Raw genomic sequence first — 17,933 nt, forward strand, 5'->3', positions numbered from 1 at the left:
TTCTCTTCTCCTTTTCCTCCTCCTCCTCACCAGCATCTGTCAATTTCTCACCACCAGATCTTTGCATTTGCTAGTCCCTCTGCCTGGAACAGTGCTTCCATCCCCAGCACTACCAGCTCCCTCCTTTATAAAAATCAGTGCTACTCACTGGGATTCATTGACTGGTTCAAGCTCATGCATTGCTTCCTACTGGTCCACAGGAAGTCCAGAAATTGAGAGAAGCCTTTAGAGATTGTTGTATCAGTTTGATACTGCTGATGCCTCTGAGTACATGGTCAGTGGACTCATCTCGTTGAACAGGGTGTAACACAAGTCACAAGTTGTGCATGGTGTAACTCTGCATATTAGCCATGCACAGTAAGACCATGTATGGATCTCACTGGATTGGAAATTAAAACAAACAGAAATAATTGGCCCTTCTATACAGTTTGAGAATCACAGCTTTAGACTTCAGCTTAAATATCACTTCCTCAAGCAGCTTTCCTCTGTTATAAGCTCACATAGCAATGTCTTTCCTTCATATCATTGTTTTTAATTTGAAACTATGCATTGCATGTGTGTGATTCTTGGGTTAATGATTATTGTCCTCTAAGCCACATGAGGAGGCAGCATGTCAGGCTTCTTCACCATGTTGTCCTCGGCATCTAGCACAGAGTCTGACAGGTGGGAAAATCTGGTACTTGAATAAATGAGGTCCATAGTGTCCGTCAGATTTTCCATGTTCACGGAAAAGATTAGTAGCAATTGTAGCAGCAGCTAAGTCATAGGTATTGAATGATTATATGGAACAAAGAATGAGGAGCCCCAGAGGATGCGCTTGGTTTTCTTCAAAGAGGGAAAATTACACAAGTCATGGCCAGTTAAGGACAAGAGCTTTGAGGGCCGAAGATTCACACTTGGACTTCTTGTCTTTGGGGTCAACTTCCCTGTTTTGGAATAGGGATATTGATAATGTCAAGAATAGTGGGGGAATTTTCCATAATCAGATTTTCCTCAGTTCCAAGAGAGCCCTCCTCACCCCACAATTACACCCTGATGATCCACAGCTATAGTCTCCAGGAATGTTCTCAAGGAGAACTGACATTTCCCATTTGCGCCACAGGACTGATGTGATACTGGCTCTAAGTGGTTATGTGAGGGGAAAATCTTTAATCCCTGTTAGTAAAACCCAAAATTGTAAACAGTAACCTTGGTTGCATCTTTGTCACACCCAGTATATTTTTATTAAGTATTAATATTAACAGTTGCTATAATATTAATAGCAAGAATAATCGCTACTAATTATTAATAATTATTAATTATTTGATGATGAATTAGCAATATGAACAGCTAAAACTTTTAGTAGGAAATGAATTTCATTTATAGAAATGCATGAGCATTCACCACCTAATAAGAACAGACCTTCTCTTAGGTACTTTGTGTACATGGCTCATTTAATCCTAGCTACAACCTTATGAAATAGACAATTATCCTCTTCAATATATACTAAATGAAGATTGAGAGGACAAACTTGACCATAGTTAATTAAGTAGGGGAGTCAGGGGCACCTGGGGCTCAGTCGGTTGAGCTCCCGACTTGGGCTCAGGTCATGATCTCACAGTTTGTGGGTTCGAGCCCCACGCCGGGCTCTGTGCTGACAGCTTGGAGCCTGCTTCAGATTCTGTGTCTCCCTCTCTCTCTGCCCCTCCCCCGCTCATGCTTTGTCTCTGTTTCTCAAAAATAAATAAATGTAAAAAAATTTTTTTAAATAAATAAATAAAGTAGGGGAGTCAGGAATCAAAGGTATGATTGACTCAGTAGGACAGTCTATTTTCACTCACCACACTGCAAAAACCAACTTATATCTTATTCTATTCATGCATTATCGCATTATTTATGTATGTATTACCTATACTATTTGTTTATAGGGTGAAGGAAGGGGGACGCTGCCTTGTTTCCTTCAGTTCTACACCTGAAACCTTTTTTAGAAGGAATTTGTATGATTTTTTGCCCCACTTTGACTTTCATGATGATCTTGGTATTTGTATTCCGTTGGCAGCTACTTGAGCTGAATCCAGACCAACGATTCTCTCACTTGTCCGACGTTCAGAACTTCCCATATATGAATGACATGAACTGGGATGCAGTTTTGCAGAAGAGGCTTATTCCAGGTTTTATTCCTAATGTGAGTCAATCCTAACCAACCCATCAGAACTCTCATTCAGTTACACACAGAGTCTCATTAGATAACCTCACCGGTGTCCGAAGACAGCCCCACTCCTGTCTTACAGATGAGAAGATGGTAAATGGGCCACCAAAGTTCACGTGGCTAGCAAGTGGCCAAGTGGGATTCTAACCCAGGTCTATCTGTGTCTGGAGTCCCAGCTCCTAACCATTTTTTGTGGCATGCTTCTACTGGAAGGAAGCTCTAGTCCTCCAGATAGTCATTCCCAGGAATTTTCTCGTTGAGGAAACAGTGTTTTCTCTGATTTCAAAGATATAGAAATTTGTGTCCATGGAGTTCTGTGGGTCACAGCATTGAAAATGTTGGATTTATTTTTACCATTCACCCCTCTTCCTTAGGTGGTTCTCTGCCACAGAGCCATACCTGTAAGCACTAATAGCCAAAGGGAAATAATTCCCACTGGATGACTACCTGGCTGAGGGACATCTGTGGCCTTCTGCAGACTGCTGGTAAAGCTGGAGTCCAGAAGCTTCGGCCACAGGGCCCACATGAGGCCTCTAGCTTCCCTCTTCTAGTCTAATTCTACACATTCAGTATCAGGTAGATCAGCAGGATAATGAACTCCTAAAGGGGACAGTTGAGACAGTTCAGAGTTTTCTGTTCAGCCCAAGGGAGGCGCAAGCTGTGGGCTTGTGGGGGTGTGATCTTTCATGTGCAAATAGAGGCATGGATGGGTGGGTCGGCTGAAGGTGCAAGGTGGGCGACACGTGTGGGCAGTGTGGTGGAGTTCTGGGGCAAGGAGTTGCTACCTCATGGAACAAGAGGGTAGGTCTAGATCTCAGTTGGCCACGTTGCAGAATCTGGTAGGGGCAGGTGTACCATGGCTGATGGACGCATGACACCATGGAGATCTAGACCCATCTCCTGTTGCTTCCGTTCTTCCTCCTACACGCCACACCACAGCAATTAGCCATTGATGCTGCCTCAGGAGGGGTTCTACATATGATTCTCTGACTTTATTGTCAATCTGAATCACCTGGGGAGGTTGTTAAAAATGTACTTTCCTCAGCCTCATGTTCAGAAACGCTGACTCTGGAGGTCTGGTTGGGGAAACGAGAAGCTGGGCAAACAACTCAGGTGATTCTGATCTATGTGATCATGAGAACACACTTTGAGAAACCTAATTTACAAGCTCAAACTTTAGGAAGATAACTATTATTTGATCTCCTTTCTCACTCACTGAGGGCTCATGGGGAGTTTAGAAAATATACAAAATAGAAAATCAAAAAAGAGTATGGAAAACAATGCTGGCAATAAATTATCTGAAACCAAGGAGGAATCACAGCTCCTTATTCTTGGACGGCTCCATCAAAACTAGGTGTTATTCTTGCCGTTTGTCCTGGTGTATTTGTAGAATGATACGGAATCAAAGGAGTGAGCCAACTTGTCTTTCTTGCAGAAAGGCAGGCTGAATTGCGACCCCACCTTTGAACTTGAAGAAATGATTTTGGAGTCCAAACCTCTTCACAAGAAAAAGAAGCGCCTGGCAAAGAAGGAGAAGGAGATGAGGAAATGTGAATCCTCTCAGGTAAGCAGGTCCCCGCCAGACTCAGAGTCATGGGACTCTTCCTGATGGCCATGGTTTATGGGAGAGCTTCTGGTGGGAGGTCCCCTCAACACGCCCCGTTTCTGCTTTGTGAATGCACAGAGTCACTGAGCCCTGGGTCTTCTGAAATGGCAGGCAGGGGCAGCTGTGGGGACCCAAGCCAAGCAGCAATGTTTCACTGCAGATTCTCTAGCTCTGTCATTAACTGTATTCGGTCATTGACCTCTTCAAACTCTCATTTCAAATTTTACAATTTCCTGGGGAGCCTCCAATTGGCCAAGCCTCAATGAGGTGACTCCTCCTAAAATTACAGGCAAGGGGCTGGTTCTAAAGTACACACGTGGCTGTTTGGGGCCCCCCTCCAACCTTAGAGGTGGTGCTTGTTCTTTGTCACAAGCAAAATTTCATTATATCCGGCCAAGCAGAAGTGAAAAGTGTCTATTCACAGAAAAAATTGAATTCTTATGGATGCTATGGCTGGATTTCAGGCTGTGTTAAATTTGTTTTGTGACTATATTATTCTCTGTTAGTTGGAGCTCAGATTTCAATGCAGTCACTTGCAGGGACTAGGAGAATTTGAGACTCACATGTGGTTCTGTGTATTATAATGATGGTGAAGTAGTAAACATTCCCTTTGCATCTAATGGTCATCCATCTATCCATATACCCATCCATTCTTCCCCCTGCCTACCCACCACTCACCTAATGGTCATCCATCCTTTCATCCATCCATTCATTTAGGCTGCTTTTGTTGAGTATATATTATCTGCCAGGCCCATTGCACTGAAGATTATATGAATGAGACAGAATCCCTGCATTCAATGACATCCCTGTCCTCGAAGGTAGCTCTGCAAACAAATAAATATTCTCAATGTCCTTAATGTCTCCAGTCATCCAGGGCCACTATATCCTGTAACAGCCAATCTACCAAAGTCCACATCCTTTCTGTTCACAGAATGGGCCTCTTGCCAAACGCCCACCTGTAAATATTTTCTGCAGCCCTCCAAGGAATGTTCAGCTCTGTCAGATTCATCTTACTTGTTGCTTCGCCACACCTTCCTCCTAATGATCTGTTCTTCACATCATAACCAACTAGCTTCTCCAGACTTGCTCCTGCCTATGCACCTGTAGAGCTTGCCTATACAGGCTTCTCTGTGAACAGGCCGCCAAATGTAGCCAAGACCAAGAGAACATATCTATTACAAGTATTCTAAAGTTTCAGTGATGGCAGCAGTTTGTGAATAACCTTTGACCGTGCCTCACACGTTCTACCTGGTATGTCTACCTTTCCATCCATCCTTGTACTATGTCATTCTTGTCTTCGCTCAAAACCCTCTAACCACAAAGATCCTATAGGTATCTGACCCTCAATAACTACTGGTTTTGTCCTTCTTTAGGACCCTTGCTCTTCCCTTTTCCTTCAGTGCTCTACTCTCAGCTCTTCACATAGGAGGTTTCTGAAGATAAGGTCCTTCACAACTGCTGTCTTTCTCAGCCCCTATTTCTAATCACTTCATGACATTAACGTAATTTATAAGTATTTATGTGTTTGTGTTTCTTTTTCTGTCCCACTAAAATGAATTCTTCTTGTGGGAGAAGACCCGGTCTTACCCACCAGTGTCTTCATGGTAATGCCTTAAAAGAGTATTAATACAGTATAGATTCAATAAATAAGAGCATCGGGATACTGGAAGGAAAGAAAACTTTATAACTGGACAGTGAAAATTAGGCACTGCTGTTCTTAGAGTTACAAGGTCATGCTACCCCACCAGACATTCTTCCCGGAGCCACCTCTTATCCTAGTTCTTCCCCACACCCAGCCCCTGGAAGCCTCTGTCCTGATGGGAAAGGCTATAAGCCACTTACCCACAGTACAGAGCTTAGCATTTTCTAAAACCATGCAAAAGAAGGAAACTGTTTCCTCTTTCTTCCAGGCTTCACATCAACCTCAAAATCATTTACCAAGAAGTGGCTTTGCCTATAACAAAAACAGGCTCTTCCATCTCTAATCAGAGAAGTGTACATCCTCTTGGTCTTTTTGTTTTGTTTTAACGTTTATTTATTTTGAGAGAGAGAAAGAGGCAGTGCGATCTGGGGAGGGGCAGAGAGAGAGGGGGAGAGAGAATCCCAAGCAGGCTCTGCGTGGTCTGCACAGAGCCCAACACAGGGCTTGAAGTCACAAACCTTGAGATCGTGACCTCAGCTAAAATCAAGAGTTAGGTCCTTAACAGACTGAGCCACCCAGGTGCCCCTTCATTTTCTTTTGTTTTTAAATTTTTATTGGGGTAAAATATGTATAACATCAAATTTCCCACTTTAACCATTTTTAAGTGTACAATTCAGTGGCATTAAGTACATCCGTGATGTTGTACAGCCACCACCACTATTTATTTCCCTAAGTTTTTGTTACCTAAACCCCATTTGTTTTTTCTTTAATTTCTTTCAGCAATGTTTTGTACTTTTGAGAGTACAAAGTTTTCACCTTGGTTATACTTATTCCTAAGTATTTTATTCTTTTGAACACTATGGAAATTGAATTATTAACTTCCTTTTTGGATTGTTAATTACCGGTGTATAGAAACACAACCAATTATTCTGTGTTGATTTGTTTACTGCAATTTTACTGAATTCATTTATCAGCTTTACAGCTTCCTTGTGGGTTCTATGGGACTTCCTACCTCTAAGACCATGTCATCTGCAAATAAGCATAGCTTTACTCCTGCCTTTGCAGTTTGGATGCCTAATCTTTCCTTTTCTTTCCTAACTGCTCTGGCTAGAAATTCTAGGACATTATTGAATAGCAATGGTAAGAGCAGGCATCTTTGTCTTTTTTCTGATCTTAGTGGGAAATACTTTCATCTTTTACCATTGAGAATTGTGTTAGCTGTGAGTTTTTTGTAAATGTCATTTAGCTTGTTGAAGAAGTATACTTCAACTCCTAGTTTTTTAATGTTTTTCTCTTGAAGGGCTTCGGATTTTGTCAAATGCCTCTTCTGGGTCAAATGAGATAATCTTGTGCATTTGTCTTTTCCTAGTTCTATTAATGTGATGTGTTATGTTGGCTGGTTGTCTTATGGTGAACCATTCTCACACTCCTGGGATAAATCCCACTTGCTCATCGTGTATAATCTTTCAATATGCTGTTGGATTCCAATTACTAGTATATTGTTGAAGATTCTTGCATCTATATTCATAATGAAAATTGTCCTATAATTTTCTTTACTTTTGATGTCTTTAGCTGTTTTGCTATTGGGGTAAAGCTGGGCTCATAGAATGAGTTAGTGTTCCCTCTTCTGTCTTTTCAGAAGAGTTTGAGAAAGATTGGTGTTATTTCTTCTTTAAACATTCAGTAGAATTTACTGCTGAAGACATCAGATTCTGGGCTTTTGTTTGTTAGAAAGTTTGCATTTCGGATTCTTACTTGTAGGTTACCATTTACTTGTTACAGGTCTGTGAGATATTTTATTTTTTCTGAAGTCAAGGTAGGTAATTTGTGTTCTTCTAGAGCTCAGTTATTTGCATCTTTTTTATATATGGCTAAACATTTGCCAATCTTGTCAATCTTTTCAAAGAAATGACTTTTGATGCCATTATGTTTATTCTCTATTTCATTTGTCTTTGCTCTCATCTTTATTATTTCATTCTGCCAGATTTGGGTTTATTTTGCTTTTCTTTTTCTAATTCATAAGAGTATGAAGTTAGGTTACTGATGTGGGATATTTCTTCTTCTCTAATGTAGACATTTAAATCTATAAAACACCCTCTGAGCATTATCTTCAATGCATTCCCTAAGTTCTAATATCTTGGGTTTGTTTGTTTGTTTTTATTTATTTATCTTGGAGTATTTTCTACTTCTTGTGATCGTTTTTGACACAATTGTTGTTTAAGAATGTGGTATTTAATTTCCACATATTTGTGAATTTTCCAGTTTTACTTCTGTTGTTGATTTCTACCTTCATTTTGTTGTAGTCAGAGAAGATAACTTGTAACATTTTAATCTTTTAAAATTTATTGAGAATGTTTTGTGGCCTAACATATGGTTTCCTCCCATGATTTCTTTTAACTCTTTGAGCATATTTAAGATAGTTGTTTTCAGGGTGCCTGGGTGGTTCAGTCAATTGAGCATCTGACTCTTGATTTCAGCTCAGGTAATGACCCCAGGATCATGGGATGGAGCCCCACCTTGGGCTCTGCACTGACAGCATGGAGCCTGCTTGGGATTCTCTCTCCCATTCTCTCTGCCCCTCCCCTGTGCTCGCTTGCTATCTCTCTCTCTCTCAAAATATATAAACAAAGTTAAAAAAAAGAAAGATAGTTGTTTTAAAGTCTCTGTCTAGTATATCCACTGTTTGGGCTTCCTCAGGGATGATTTCCGTCAATTGATTGTGTTCTTCTGAATTGACCCTACTTTCCTGTTTCTTTGCATGCCTTGTGGTTTCATTGTCAAACACTTGACATTTGAATATCGTAAGGCAGTATTCTCTCCTTCCATAGGGCTTGCTGTTTTACGATTGTTGAAGGCTATATTTGTCCCTTTTTAAGTAACTTTTGCAAACTACTTTTGCAAACACTGTATTCCTTGTCATGTGTCATCCCTGCAGTTCCTGTTATGTTAGCTTGTGTTTAGCTAATATTTTGACAGAGATTCCCTTGAACACCAGGAGCATTTTTTAAGTTGCGTTTTTTCTTGATTTAGTGTTTCCTTGGTTAAAAAACCTTTGATTGCATTCCAAAATTCTGACAAAGTTAGCTCTGACAGTTTCTGCTTGTTTTTTATGTTTCTGTTGATGGGAGCTTGGCACTGCCTACTCTAATTTTTTGTTTTAGTTCCTCCTAATCTTGTACCCTATGTTTAAAAATAAAATTTAGCTTCAAAATAAAGGTTAGTATTATCCCAAAGAAGAATCAGAAGGATCGTGAATTTCAAAAGAGTACTCTATCTCTACTCTTTGACATCAAGTTTTTAAAAATGTGAGGATCAATCTTAGCCACTCATTACAGTATTACCCTGTTCCTTTATTCATTCATTCGTTCATTCATTCATTCATTCATTCAATACATGATTATAAAGTGCCTGCTATGTCAGGAAATGTCTCTGTCTTGCTAGTCATTGCTACCCTTAGATGTACGAAGTGCTCTGGAATTATTTAGGGATCCTAAATGAGGGTCCAGGAAAGGCTTTCCAGAAGAGGAAGCATTTGATCTGGTTCCTCTAGGTTGAATAGGGGTAGCCAAGCAGAAAACAAAGAATAAGGGCATTTCAGAACTGGTATATCCTGAGAGTATAGATATGCCTTCATTATTTTAAAAGAAATGAAATGACAGATGGTTGCCATTGGTAGGAAATACCCATGCTGTGTTCAAGAGGCCTGTGCTGTTTGCTCACCCTCTGCCCCTTCAATCTCATCCAGAGACATATCCCAAGGCATCGTATTCCTCCAACCAAATCTCACAAGAATGCCTACCACAGCAACATCAATGCTTACCTGTATCCCTCCCAGTCTCCATTTCTGTCCCACTGTAGCTCAAACTCACTGTACTGCTCTAGGAGCTGATTCATCACTGCTTAGGCACCATATTAGAAAAGACTCAGGTGTATTGACAAGAAAACCCTACTCAAGCCACAAGCCTGGAAAAGAGGTCAGGAATTCAGCTGTGATCTTTTTAGTGATAATTCATGGTCTCCTACTACTCACTCAGTCTTTAAATCCTGCTTCCCAGTTGGGGAAAAAAGGTTCACGACAAAACCATCAGCTTATCTTCTCCTCATTCCATCCATTTTCTCATTTGCATTTCATCAAAATGGAAATCTTTAACATAATTTTTAGCCCAACTAATTTTATTAATGGAGCCATCATTTCCATTTAAAGATGTACTTTAAATATCCTGCAAACCTGTTAACCTGTTGTTTTATCTGGTCTGTTTGTTTTGGTTAAATTATTTTAAGAGATGCAAGGGAAAGAGAGAGAGATAATTTTCATTATATATATATCCTCTGGATATATATATATATCCTAAAAACCTTTATTAAGGGGAAGAGCCCTACATTGCGTATTTTGTGTATAGGAAAATAAAACATTGTAATTTTTTTAATATATTTGATTTTATATATATTTTATATTTATACAATAATATATAATACTTGATATATAAATACACATATCTAAATGAATAACTGTATAAATATAAATATATATTTATGTATATACCCACAAAAATAGGTATAACTCTAGTAGAGTTGTTTTGCTTTTCTTTTTAACTTTTTCATGTGGGAAAAGGGGTGAAGGGAGTCATGCCTCAGATGCCTTCTGAACGTGTAAAGGTAATCTATGCAGATATTTATGTCTTAGGAGAAAGTGATATAAATGTAAATACTATCACCAGGCCAACGTGTTATTCAGTAAGAGTTCCACTCAGCATCGAGACATGCTAGAGGGTAGGATTTATTTTCACAGGGCTTACTACCAACCTCTTATGTCCAAAAATCTTACAAGAGACTTTTTTAGAAATATCTGCTAGAATATGTTTTTTGTGTTGTTTTTGTTTGTTTTTGTTTTGCCTTAATGATGAAGACCTCTTATCTGTGGCTCTAAAGAAGAGGGAACATTTTCTTCTTTTGTAGACTTCTTTCACGGACTGCTGGGAGGGTCTTTGTGTTTCTAGACTAAGAAGTAGAATTGTCTTAGTACTGAGCAGAAAAGCAGCAGCCTTGAAATGTTCTAAACTTGTAATGAGGATAATAAAGGGGTAGAGTTATCTTGTTAAAAGATGGAATGTGTAACTATCTGTAATGATGGTTTCAACATGTTGAATACTCAATGCTAATACAACTAGCAGAGGGGCAGGGGTATTGTTGATCTTCAATAGAGTGTTTGAAATCTGTTAGAGGGTACACATCCCTTCTTTCAGTGAGAGCTGTCATCTTTTGTGAATACCTCCTGTCATGTCCAGATGAGGCAGTGGCTGTAGTGGTTACTGAGTAAACAGCTATGTGGTTTTTTTGGAGTAATGATTTAACATTAACTTGTGTAATCTTTGTAAGCATTGATGCCTTTATTATATGGATAAAAAATAGGAATAGTAACAGGACACCTTGTAATTGATCTGAGAAGGAAGTAAGATAATGTTAGTAAGGCATAGTACCCACTAACTGGGTTAAGTTGTAGATTTAATAATGCCAAAAGCTTATCATATGACCCCTTGGACTTCTAGGCCCCCGCTATATCAGTGTTTCTCAACCTTAGCATCACATATAACCCATTTGGGAAAACTTCTTTTAGGATACTGGTGTCTGGATCCCACCCAAGATCGGTTACATTTGAATCTGGGAGTGTGGCTTGGGCATCAGTATTTTAAGAAGTTCTTCAGGTTGAGTTAAAAAGTTCTAAGGTTGCGATCCACTGGTATAGAATCCAGGATATGATTAAATAAAGTAAAAGCATTAAATTTTTCCCTTTCCTCCTGTTTTCTCATTTATAAAATGGAGTTGATGTTGTTACACCCATTTCATAGACTTCTTCTGAGTCAATTAGTGCATGTAATGATTTGTTATTATGTTTTACTTTTCCATTCTACGTCCTGACTCCTAACTTCTTTCTTTCCCACGTTCATACTTTCCTTCATGTCAGATGCCTCTGCTTCTTTGCTTCTAGAATGTTCCCTATTTTATCCCTCTCTGCTCATCAACAGCTTTAAAGTATAGAAGTATAGTTCTATAAAGTATAGAACCAAAAAGGTAGACATACTGTGTAGGTGGTCTGCTATTGAGGCAAATGATTTAAGTCCTCTTTTACCATCTGATTTCCACGTGCTCCAAACCCCTCAGATTTTTTTTGGTGCCCCCTCCTTGCATCCTGGTCTGCTCGCAGTTTGTTCTGCTCATCCCTGAGAAGTAAGTTCTAAGCGCTTTAACCAACCTTTCCTTCTCAGCCACTTAAGACAAACATTCATCCCCCCAGTCTGTTCACCTCCCGCTCCTTCCCCTCATTTTCCCCTTTTGGCTACTGTTGTTGAATCGTCCATGTCACTACACATCTTAAACTTTTTCACCTAAAGCAGAGGAAAGAGAACACGTTAAATGTGAACCCTTCAAGGGCCAGGGGTGGGACTGTTGGGGTCTGCACTGCCATATCACAAACTCCCCTCTGAGTATCTGTCTTATTATATCTTTAAGTTAAATAGACTTATGTGATAGAGAAAAAAAAATTCACACGCATTTCTGCGTTTTACTTGATTACAGTCTTGATTTTTAATGTTAAAATATTTTTAAATGTTAATATTTCAAAGTTTTTAATGTTATATTTTTGTATCGTTTTATATGTTTATATATGCATATATCTTTATATATGTGTTTATATATTATATAGGAATATAGAAATATATTATTATATAATATTTACATATATTTTATATTTTATGCATGTTTATATAAATATTTTGTTAATATATAATATATGTATATATAAACATATATAAAATATTGTATACGTTTTATACATATATAACATATATGTGTAAATATTATGTAATAATTTATGTATGCCTATGTATTTATATTTTATGTAATACTTTGATACTAAAAAAAAAATTTGGTCAACTATATTCAAAGAAAAAAAAATCCAACCTAAAAAAAACAAGCTAAACTAGCCAAGGAAAAAAGAGAAAGGACCCAAATCAATAAAATATAAATGAGAGAGGAGACATTACAACTGATAGCACAGAAATGCTAAGGAGCATAGAAAGCCACTATGAACAACTATACACAAACAAACTGGACAACCTAAAGAAATGTTTGTTTTGGTTTTTTTTACTAAGGAAAACTCTTAGTAACATACAACCTGCAGATTCTGAACCAGAAAGAAATTAAAGATCTGAACAGGCCAATTATTGGTAAGGAAAATGAATCAGTAATCAAAGCTCTTCCACCAAAGAAAAGCCCAGGACAGATACTTTCAGGTGTTAATTTTACTAAACATTTAAAGAAGAATAAACACCAATTCTTCTCAAATTCTTCCAAAAAACCAAAGAGGAGGGGACACCCCTAATCCAATTTTATAACACTAGCATTACCCTGATACCAAAGCCAGAAAAAGACACTAAAAGAAAAGGAAACTCCAGGACAATATCCCTGATGAATACAAACACAAAATTCCTCAATAAAATACAAGCAAACTAAATTCAGAAGTACATTAAAAGGATCATTCACCATGGTCAAGTGGAATATATCCTTAGGACGCATAGATGGTTCAACATATGCAAATCAATAAATGCGAGATATCACACTGAATTGAAAGAGGAAAAATCACATCATCTCAAGAGACACAGAAAAAGGATTTGACAAAATTCTACATCTGTTCGTGATAAAAACTCATAGCAAATTAGGTATCAAGGGAACATATCTCAACTTAATACAGCCATAAATGACTAGGCCACAGCTAACATCAGACTCAGTGGTGAGATATTGAAAGCTTTTCTTCTAAGATCAGGAACAAGTCATGGGTGCCCACTCTCATCACTCCTATTCAACATAGCACAGAAGTGCTAGCCAGAGCAATCAAGCAACAAAAAGGTGTAAAAGCCATCAAAATTGGAAAGGAAGAAGTAAAATTGCCTATTTGCAGATGACATGATTTTATATACAGAAAATTGTAAAGACTTCACCAAGAAACTGTTAGATCTAATCAATAAATTCAGTAAAATCGCAGAATACAAAATTAACATACAGTAGCATTTCTATACCCTAACGGTGAATTATCTGAAAAAAAAAATCAATCCCATTTATTTCAGCATCAACAAGCAATAAAATACTTAAAGAATGAATTTAACCAAGGAGGTGAAAGATGTTTACACTGAAAACCATAAGACACTGATGAAAGAAATTAAAGACAACACAAATAAATGGAAAGGAATCCTGTGTTCATGGAATGGAAGAATTAGCATTATTAAATGTCCATACTACCCAAAGCCATCTAAAGATTCAATGCAATTGCTATCAAAATTCCAATAGGATTTGTACAGAAGTAGAAAAAAAAAATCCTATCTATATGGCACCACCAAAGATCCCAAATAGGCAAAGCAATCTTGAGAAAGAAGAACAAAGCAGGAAGCATCATATTTCCTTGTTTCAAGCTATACTACAAAGCTGTAGTAATCAAAACAGTATGGTACATACACATAGACCAATGGAATAGAATCAAGGGCCCAGAAATATACCCATACAAATACATACAACTAATGCTTGACAAGGGAGCCAAAAATATTCAGTGGACAAAAGACAGTCTCTTCAATAAATGGTGCTGGGAAAACTGGACATACACATGTAAAAAATATGAAACTAGACCCCTAGATCTTATAAAAATTAACTCCCCGATGGGGCGCCTGGGTGGCGCAGTCGGTTAAGCGTCCGACTTCAGCCAGGTCACGATCTCGCGGTCCGGGAGTTCGAGCCCCGCGTCAGGCTCTGGGCTGATGGCTCGGAGCCTGGAGCCTGTTTCCGATTCTGTGTCTCACTCTCTCTCTGCCCCTCCCCCGTTCATGCTCTGTCTCTCTCTGTCCCAAAAATAAATAAACGTTGAAAAAAAAAAAAATTTAAAAAAAAAAAAATTAACTCCCCGAGATTAACTCAAAATGGATTAAAGACTTTAAGACCAAAAACTATAAAACTCCTGGAAGAAAAAGTAGGACGAAAGCTGCTTGACATGGGCCTTGACGATGAGCTCTTGGATATAACACCTTAAGCACTCACAACAAAATAGAAAATCAACAAGTAGGATTGCATCAGACTAAAAAGCCTCTGCACAACAAAAGAAGTACTACCAGTAAAATAAAAAGACAAGTTATGAAATGGGAAAAAATATGTGCAAATCATTTATCTGATAAGGTGTTAATATCCAAAATATGTAAAACTCCTACAACTCAAAAGCAAAAACAGCAATAAACCCCCCAAATAATCCAACTCAAAAATGGGCAAAGGACCTAACTAGACATTTTTCCAAAGGAGATATATGAAGACCAAGACGTACACAAAAAAAGGTGCTTGACATTACAAATAATCAGTGAAATCCAAATCAAAACCACAAAAAATTGTCACCACACACACCAAAAAGACAAGAAATACCAAGTTGTGGCAAGGATATGGAGAAAAAGGAACTCTTATACATTGTTAGTGGGTATGTAAATTGTTGCAGCCACTATGGAAAACAGTATGAAGTTTCCTCAAAAAATTAAAAATAGAACTACCATATGATCCAGCAATTCCACTTCTGAGATACATTGAAAGGAAACAAAAATACTGTGTTGAAGAGACATCTACACCCCTGTGTTCACTGCAGCATTGTTTACAATAGCAAAGATAAAGAAACAGCAATGGATGATGTTGTAGTATGCATACACACACACACACATGCACACACACACACACACACGCACACACACACACACACACCAGAATATTATTCAGCCTTTAAGAAGAAAGAAATCTTGCCATTTGCAACAACATGGATGGACCTTGAGGGTGTTATGCTAAGTGAAATAAGTCAAACAGAATGACAAATACTATGATTGTATGTGGTATCAATCCAACCAACAACCTCATAGAAAACACACCTTTGGAGTGACCAGAAGCAGGGGGCTGGGATTGGGTAATTGGATGAAGGGGGTCAAAAGGTGTAAACTTACAGTTATAAGAAAAATAAGCACCAGGGTTATGATATACAACATGATGACTGTAGCTAAAGTTGCTGTATGATCTATAGAAAAATGTTAAGACAGTAAATCCTAAGAGTTCTTATCACAAGGAAAAACCATTTTCTTCTTTTTTCTTTTTTTAATCTATGTGATGATAGATTTTTCTGAACTTATTGTGGTAATCATTTCACAATATATGAAAATCAAGACATTATGCTGTCCACCTTAAAATGATACAGGGCTATATACCAATTATATCTCAATAAAACTAGGGAAAAGCGAACAACTGTAATAAAGATGCTTCTAAGAATACTATGAATAAGCTGTATAATAGTATGTGTTTATATAAACATATACAAATTTTTAAATAAAAATCTTGGGGTAAAGCTGCTTCCAAGAAGCTGTATCAGGTTATATTTATCCCACAGTTTCATGTCCCCCATGACTGACAGTAGAAACCCTCAGGGTTACAAATCCCCCATTTTGAGAACAAGAGTAAGTTTAGCAGAATCTTCTTTCCCTTTGTCTTCCTCCCCTCCCCACTTCTCCAAAATTTCCTCTCCTTTTTGTTTTCCTCTTCTATCACCTAAACATTCACACAGGAAACAAAATTCTCCAGTATGTGAAGACTTGAATTTCCTAATTCCTAGATTTAAAAAAATGAATGAATAAATAAGTATTTTCCCTCAGGGAATATTTTTCCATCAGAAGTAATTTGGAAGTATTTCACTGCAGACTTTTGAAACATTTGATCTGGGTCTTACAGTGCCCTGGATCTGATGATTATCACTGTTTTGAGGTTAAATTTTCTCAGTATGATGGAAAACTCATCAAGAGATGTTGAAAGCTGGACAGTACTGAGTCAAAGCAAATGTTTTGCTTGTCTGGGACTCACAAAGAAGATTCTGCTCAGTGCACCTGAGATATAATCAACTCTAGTACAGTTGTTGAGGGAATGATTCCACCAGAACTCAATGTGGAGAGATGTTTCCAGGCTATTCATTAAATCCAAGTAGAACCTCCAGACCTTTCATAAGAGAGCCAGGAGATGACTGGCGACTAGGCAACCAGCTCAGTAAACCCTTTTCCCCACCCACTTCGAAGCCCTGATTTCTTCATGGGCTAAGTGGCTCAAAGACATCAAGCTCATAAACCATAACCCATGGCTTCCTTGCTGGCTCATTGTGGGGAATGTAGTTGACATGTTTTATCCTTTTGCTGTTTCTTCCTTATTTGCTCCCCTATTACTCTGGTTGGGGTCTCACTCCTGCCACACACTTTCAGATCGCGTTCACTTTGAAGATACACTGGTGCGTCTTAGATTTGAGTCATTCGGTGAAGAGACAGTAGGTTATTGGTTGTTTGAGGGTCCTCGTTGGTCTGCTAACTGCATCTCTCTTCCCCTACCACACCCCCATCTGTTCACCTGGAAGATGTGCCTTCTTCAAGAGCATCTTGAGTCTGTCCAGAAGGAGTTCATAATTTTCAACAGAGAAAAGTAAGTAACCCCTGGTTAAACACCAGCCCAGCAAATGATGGCATGTTTCAGCCAGACTTTACTTGCAAAGCCTTAACATATCTTTTTTAACGTTTCTAATTTTTTCTAATTATACACATATCCATAATAGAAAATTTGGAAACTTAAGACACTTTTTTACCCCCTGTATAAGATTTAAAAAATTGCAATGCATAATTTAGCTTAGCATCAGGTTTCCATTTAGGGGAAGGTCCTTGGTTCACACCTCTTTCTAACTTGTTGGTCTTAATTCTATCATTTCAAAGCTTACATCTTTTCTTTTTCATGTCAACAGTAAGCACTGTTTGCTTTTTTCTTTTAAGAGTAAAAAGGGACTTTAACAAAAGGCCAGCTAATCTAACCTTGGAACAAACCAAATACCCACAAGAAGAGAATGGCCAGAATAACAGCATGTGAAATCCTCAACATCTTCTGCTCTGGACATGTCCTGCCACCTCGGGCGGGAACTTCTGATCCCCACGCCAGGAATTGCTGACAGTAGTTCTCACCTCTCCACACCTCACACACCTCAGAAAATGTGAATGAATGCCTTGGGGAGGAGGCAACAGGATACAGGGAGTCCTGGGTCTCCTGGGATCTAGTTTCACCTCTAATCAACCGTGTGGCATTGAGCAAGTCACTTAACTGCAGCTTGGGTTTATTCATCTCAATGAGAGGGTTTTTCTAGATGAGCTCTGTCCTGCCTTTTTACTGCTACCATTCTGTTATTCTACACAGCCTTTATTTTTATTTTAAAAAGAATATTTGGATATAGATTTATTTTTCCACATTCTAACTACACTGTGACAAATGGGCAGATGGACGGTGGGAGACTGAGTGAGCGAGGCTCTTCGGAGCTAGACAATTTCATAAACAGGTCAGAATCCCCATGTCTGATTGAATAGGAATAAGGAATTCAATGGGGAAGAAATGGATGGGAACTGATTAGAACTAACAGATTT

At 38.4% G+C, this 17,933-nt stretch overlaps 1 protein-coding gene across 1 annotated transcript in view; it reads left to right on the forward strand.

Moving 5' to 3' along the window:
* STK32A (serine/threonine kinase 32A) overlaps positions 1-17,690 on the forward strand; it is a 95,848-nt gene extending 78,158 nt beyond the window's left edge. The window contains exons 8-11 of the mRNA XM_047864374.1: positions 2,039-2,164; positions 3,624-3,752; positions 16,889-16,953; positions 17,295-17,690. Coding sequence (XP_047720330.1) covers positions 2,039-2,164; positions 3,624-3,752; positions 16,889-16,953; positions 17,295-17,388 — 414 coding nt within the window. The 3' untranslated portion in view covers positions 17,389-17,690. The remainder of the gene's footprint in view (positions 1-2,038; positions 2,165-3,623; positions 3,753-16,888; positions 16,954-17,294) is intronic.
* The last annotated feature ends 243 nt before the right edge of the window (positions 17,691-17,933 follow it).

Source organism: Prionailurus viverrinus, chromosome A1 (genome assembly GCF_022837055.1).
Source record: "Prionailurus viverrinus isolate Anna chromosome A1, UM_Priviv_1.0, whole genome shotgun sequence".
Lineage (NCBI taxonomy): Eukaryota > Metazoa > Chordata > Mammalia > Carnivora > Felidae > Prionailurus > Prionailurus viverrinus.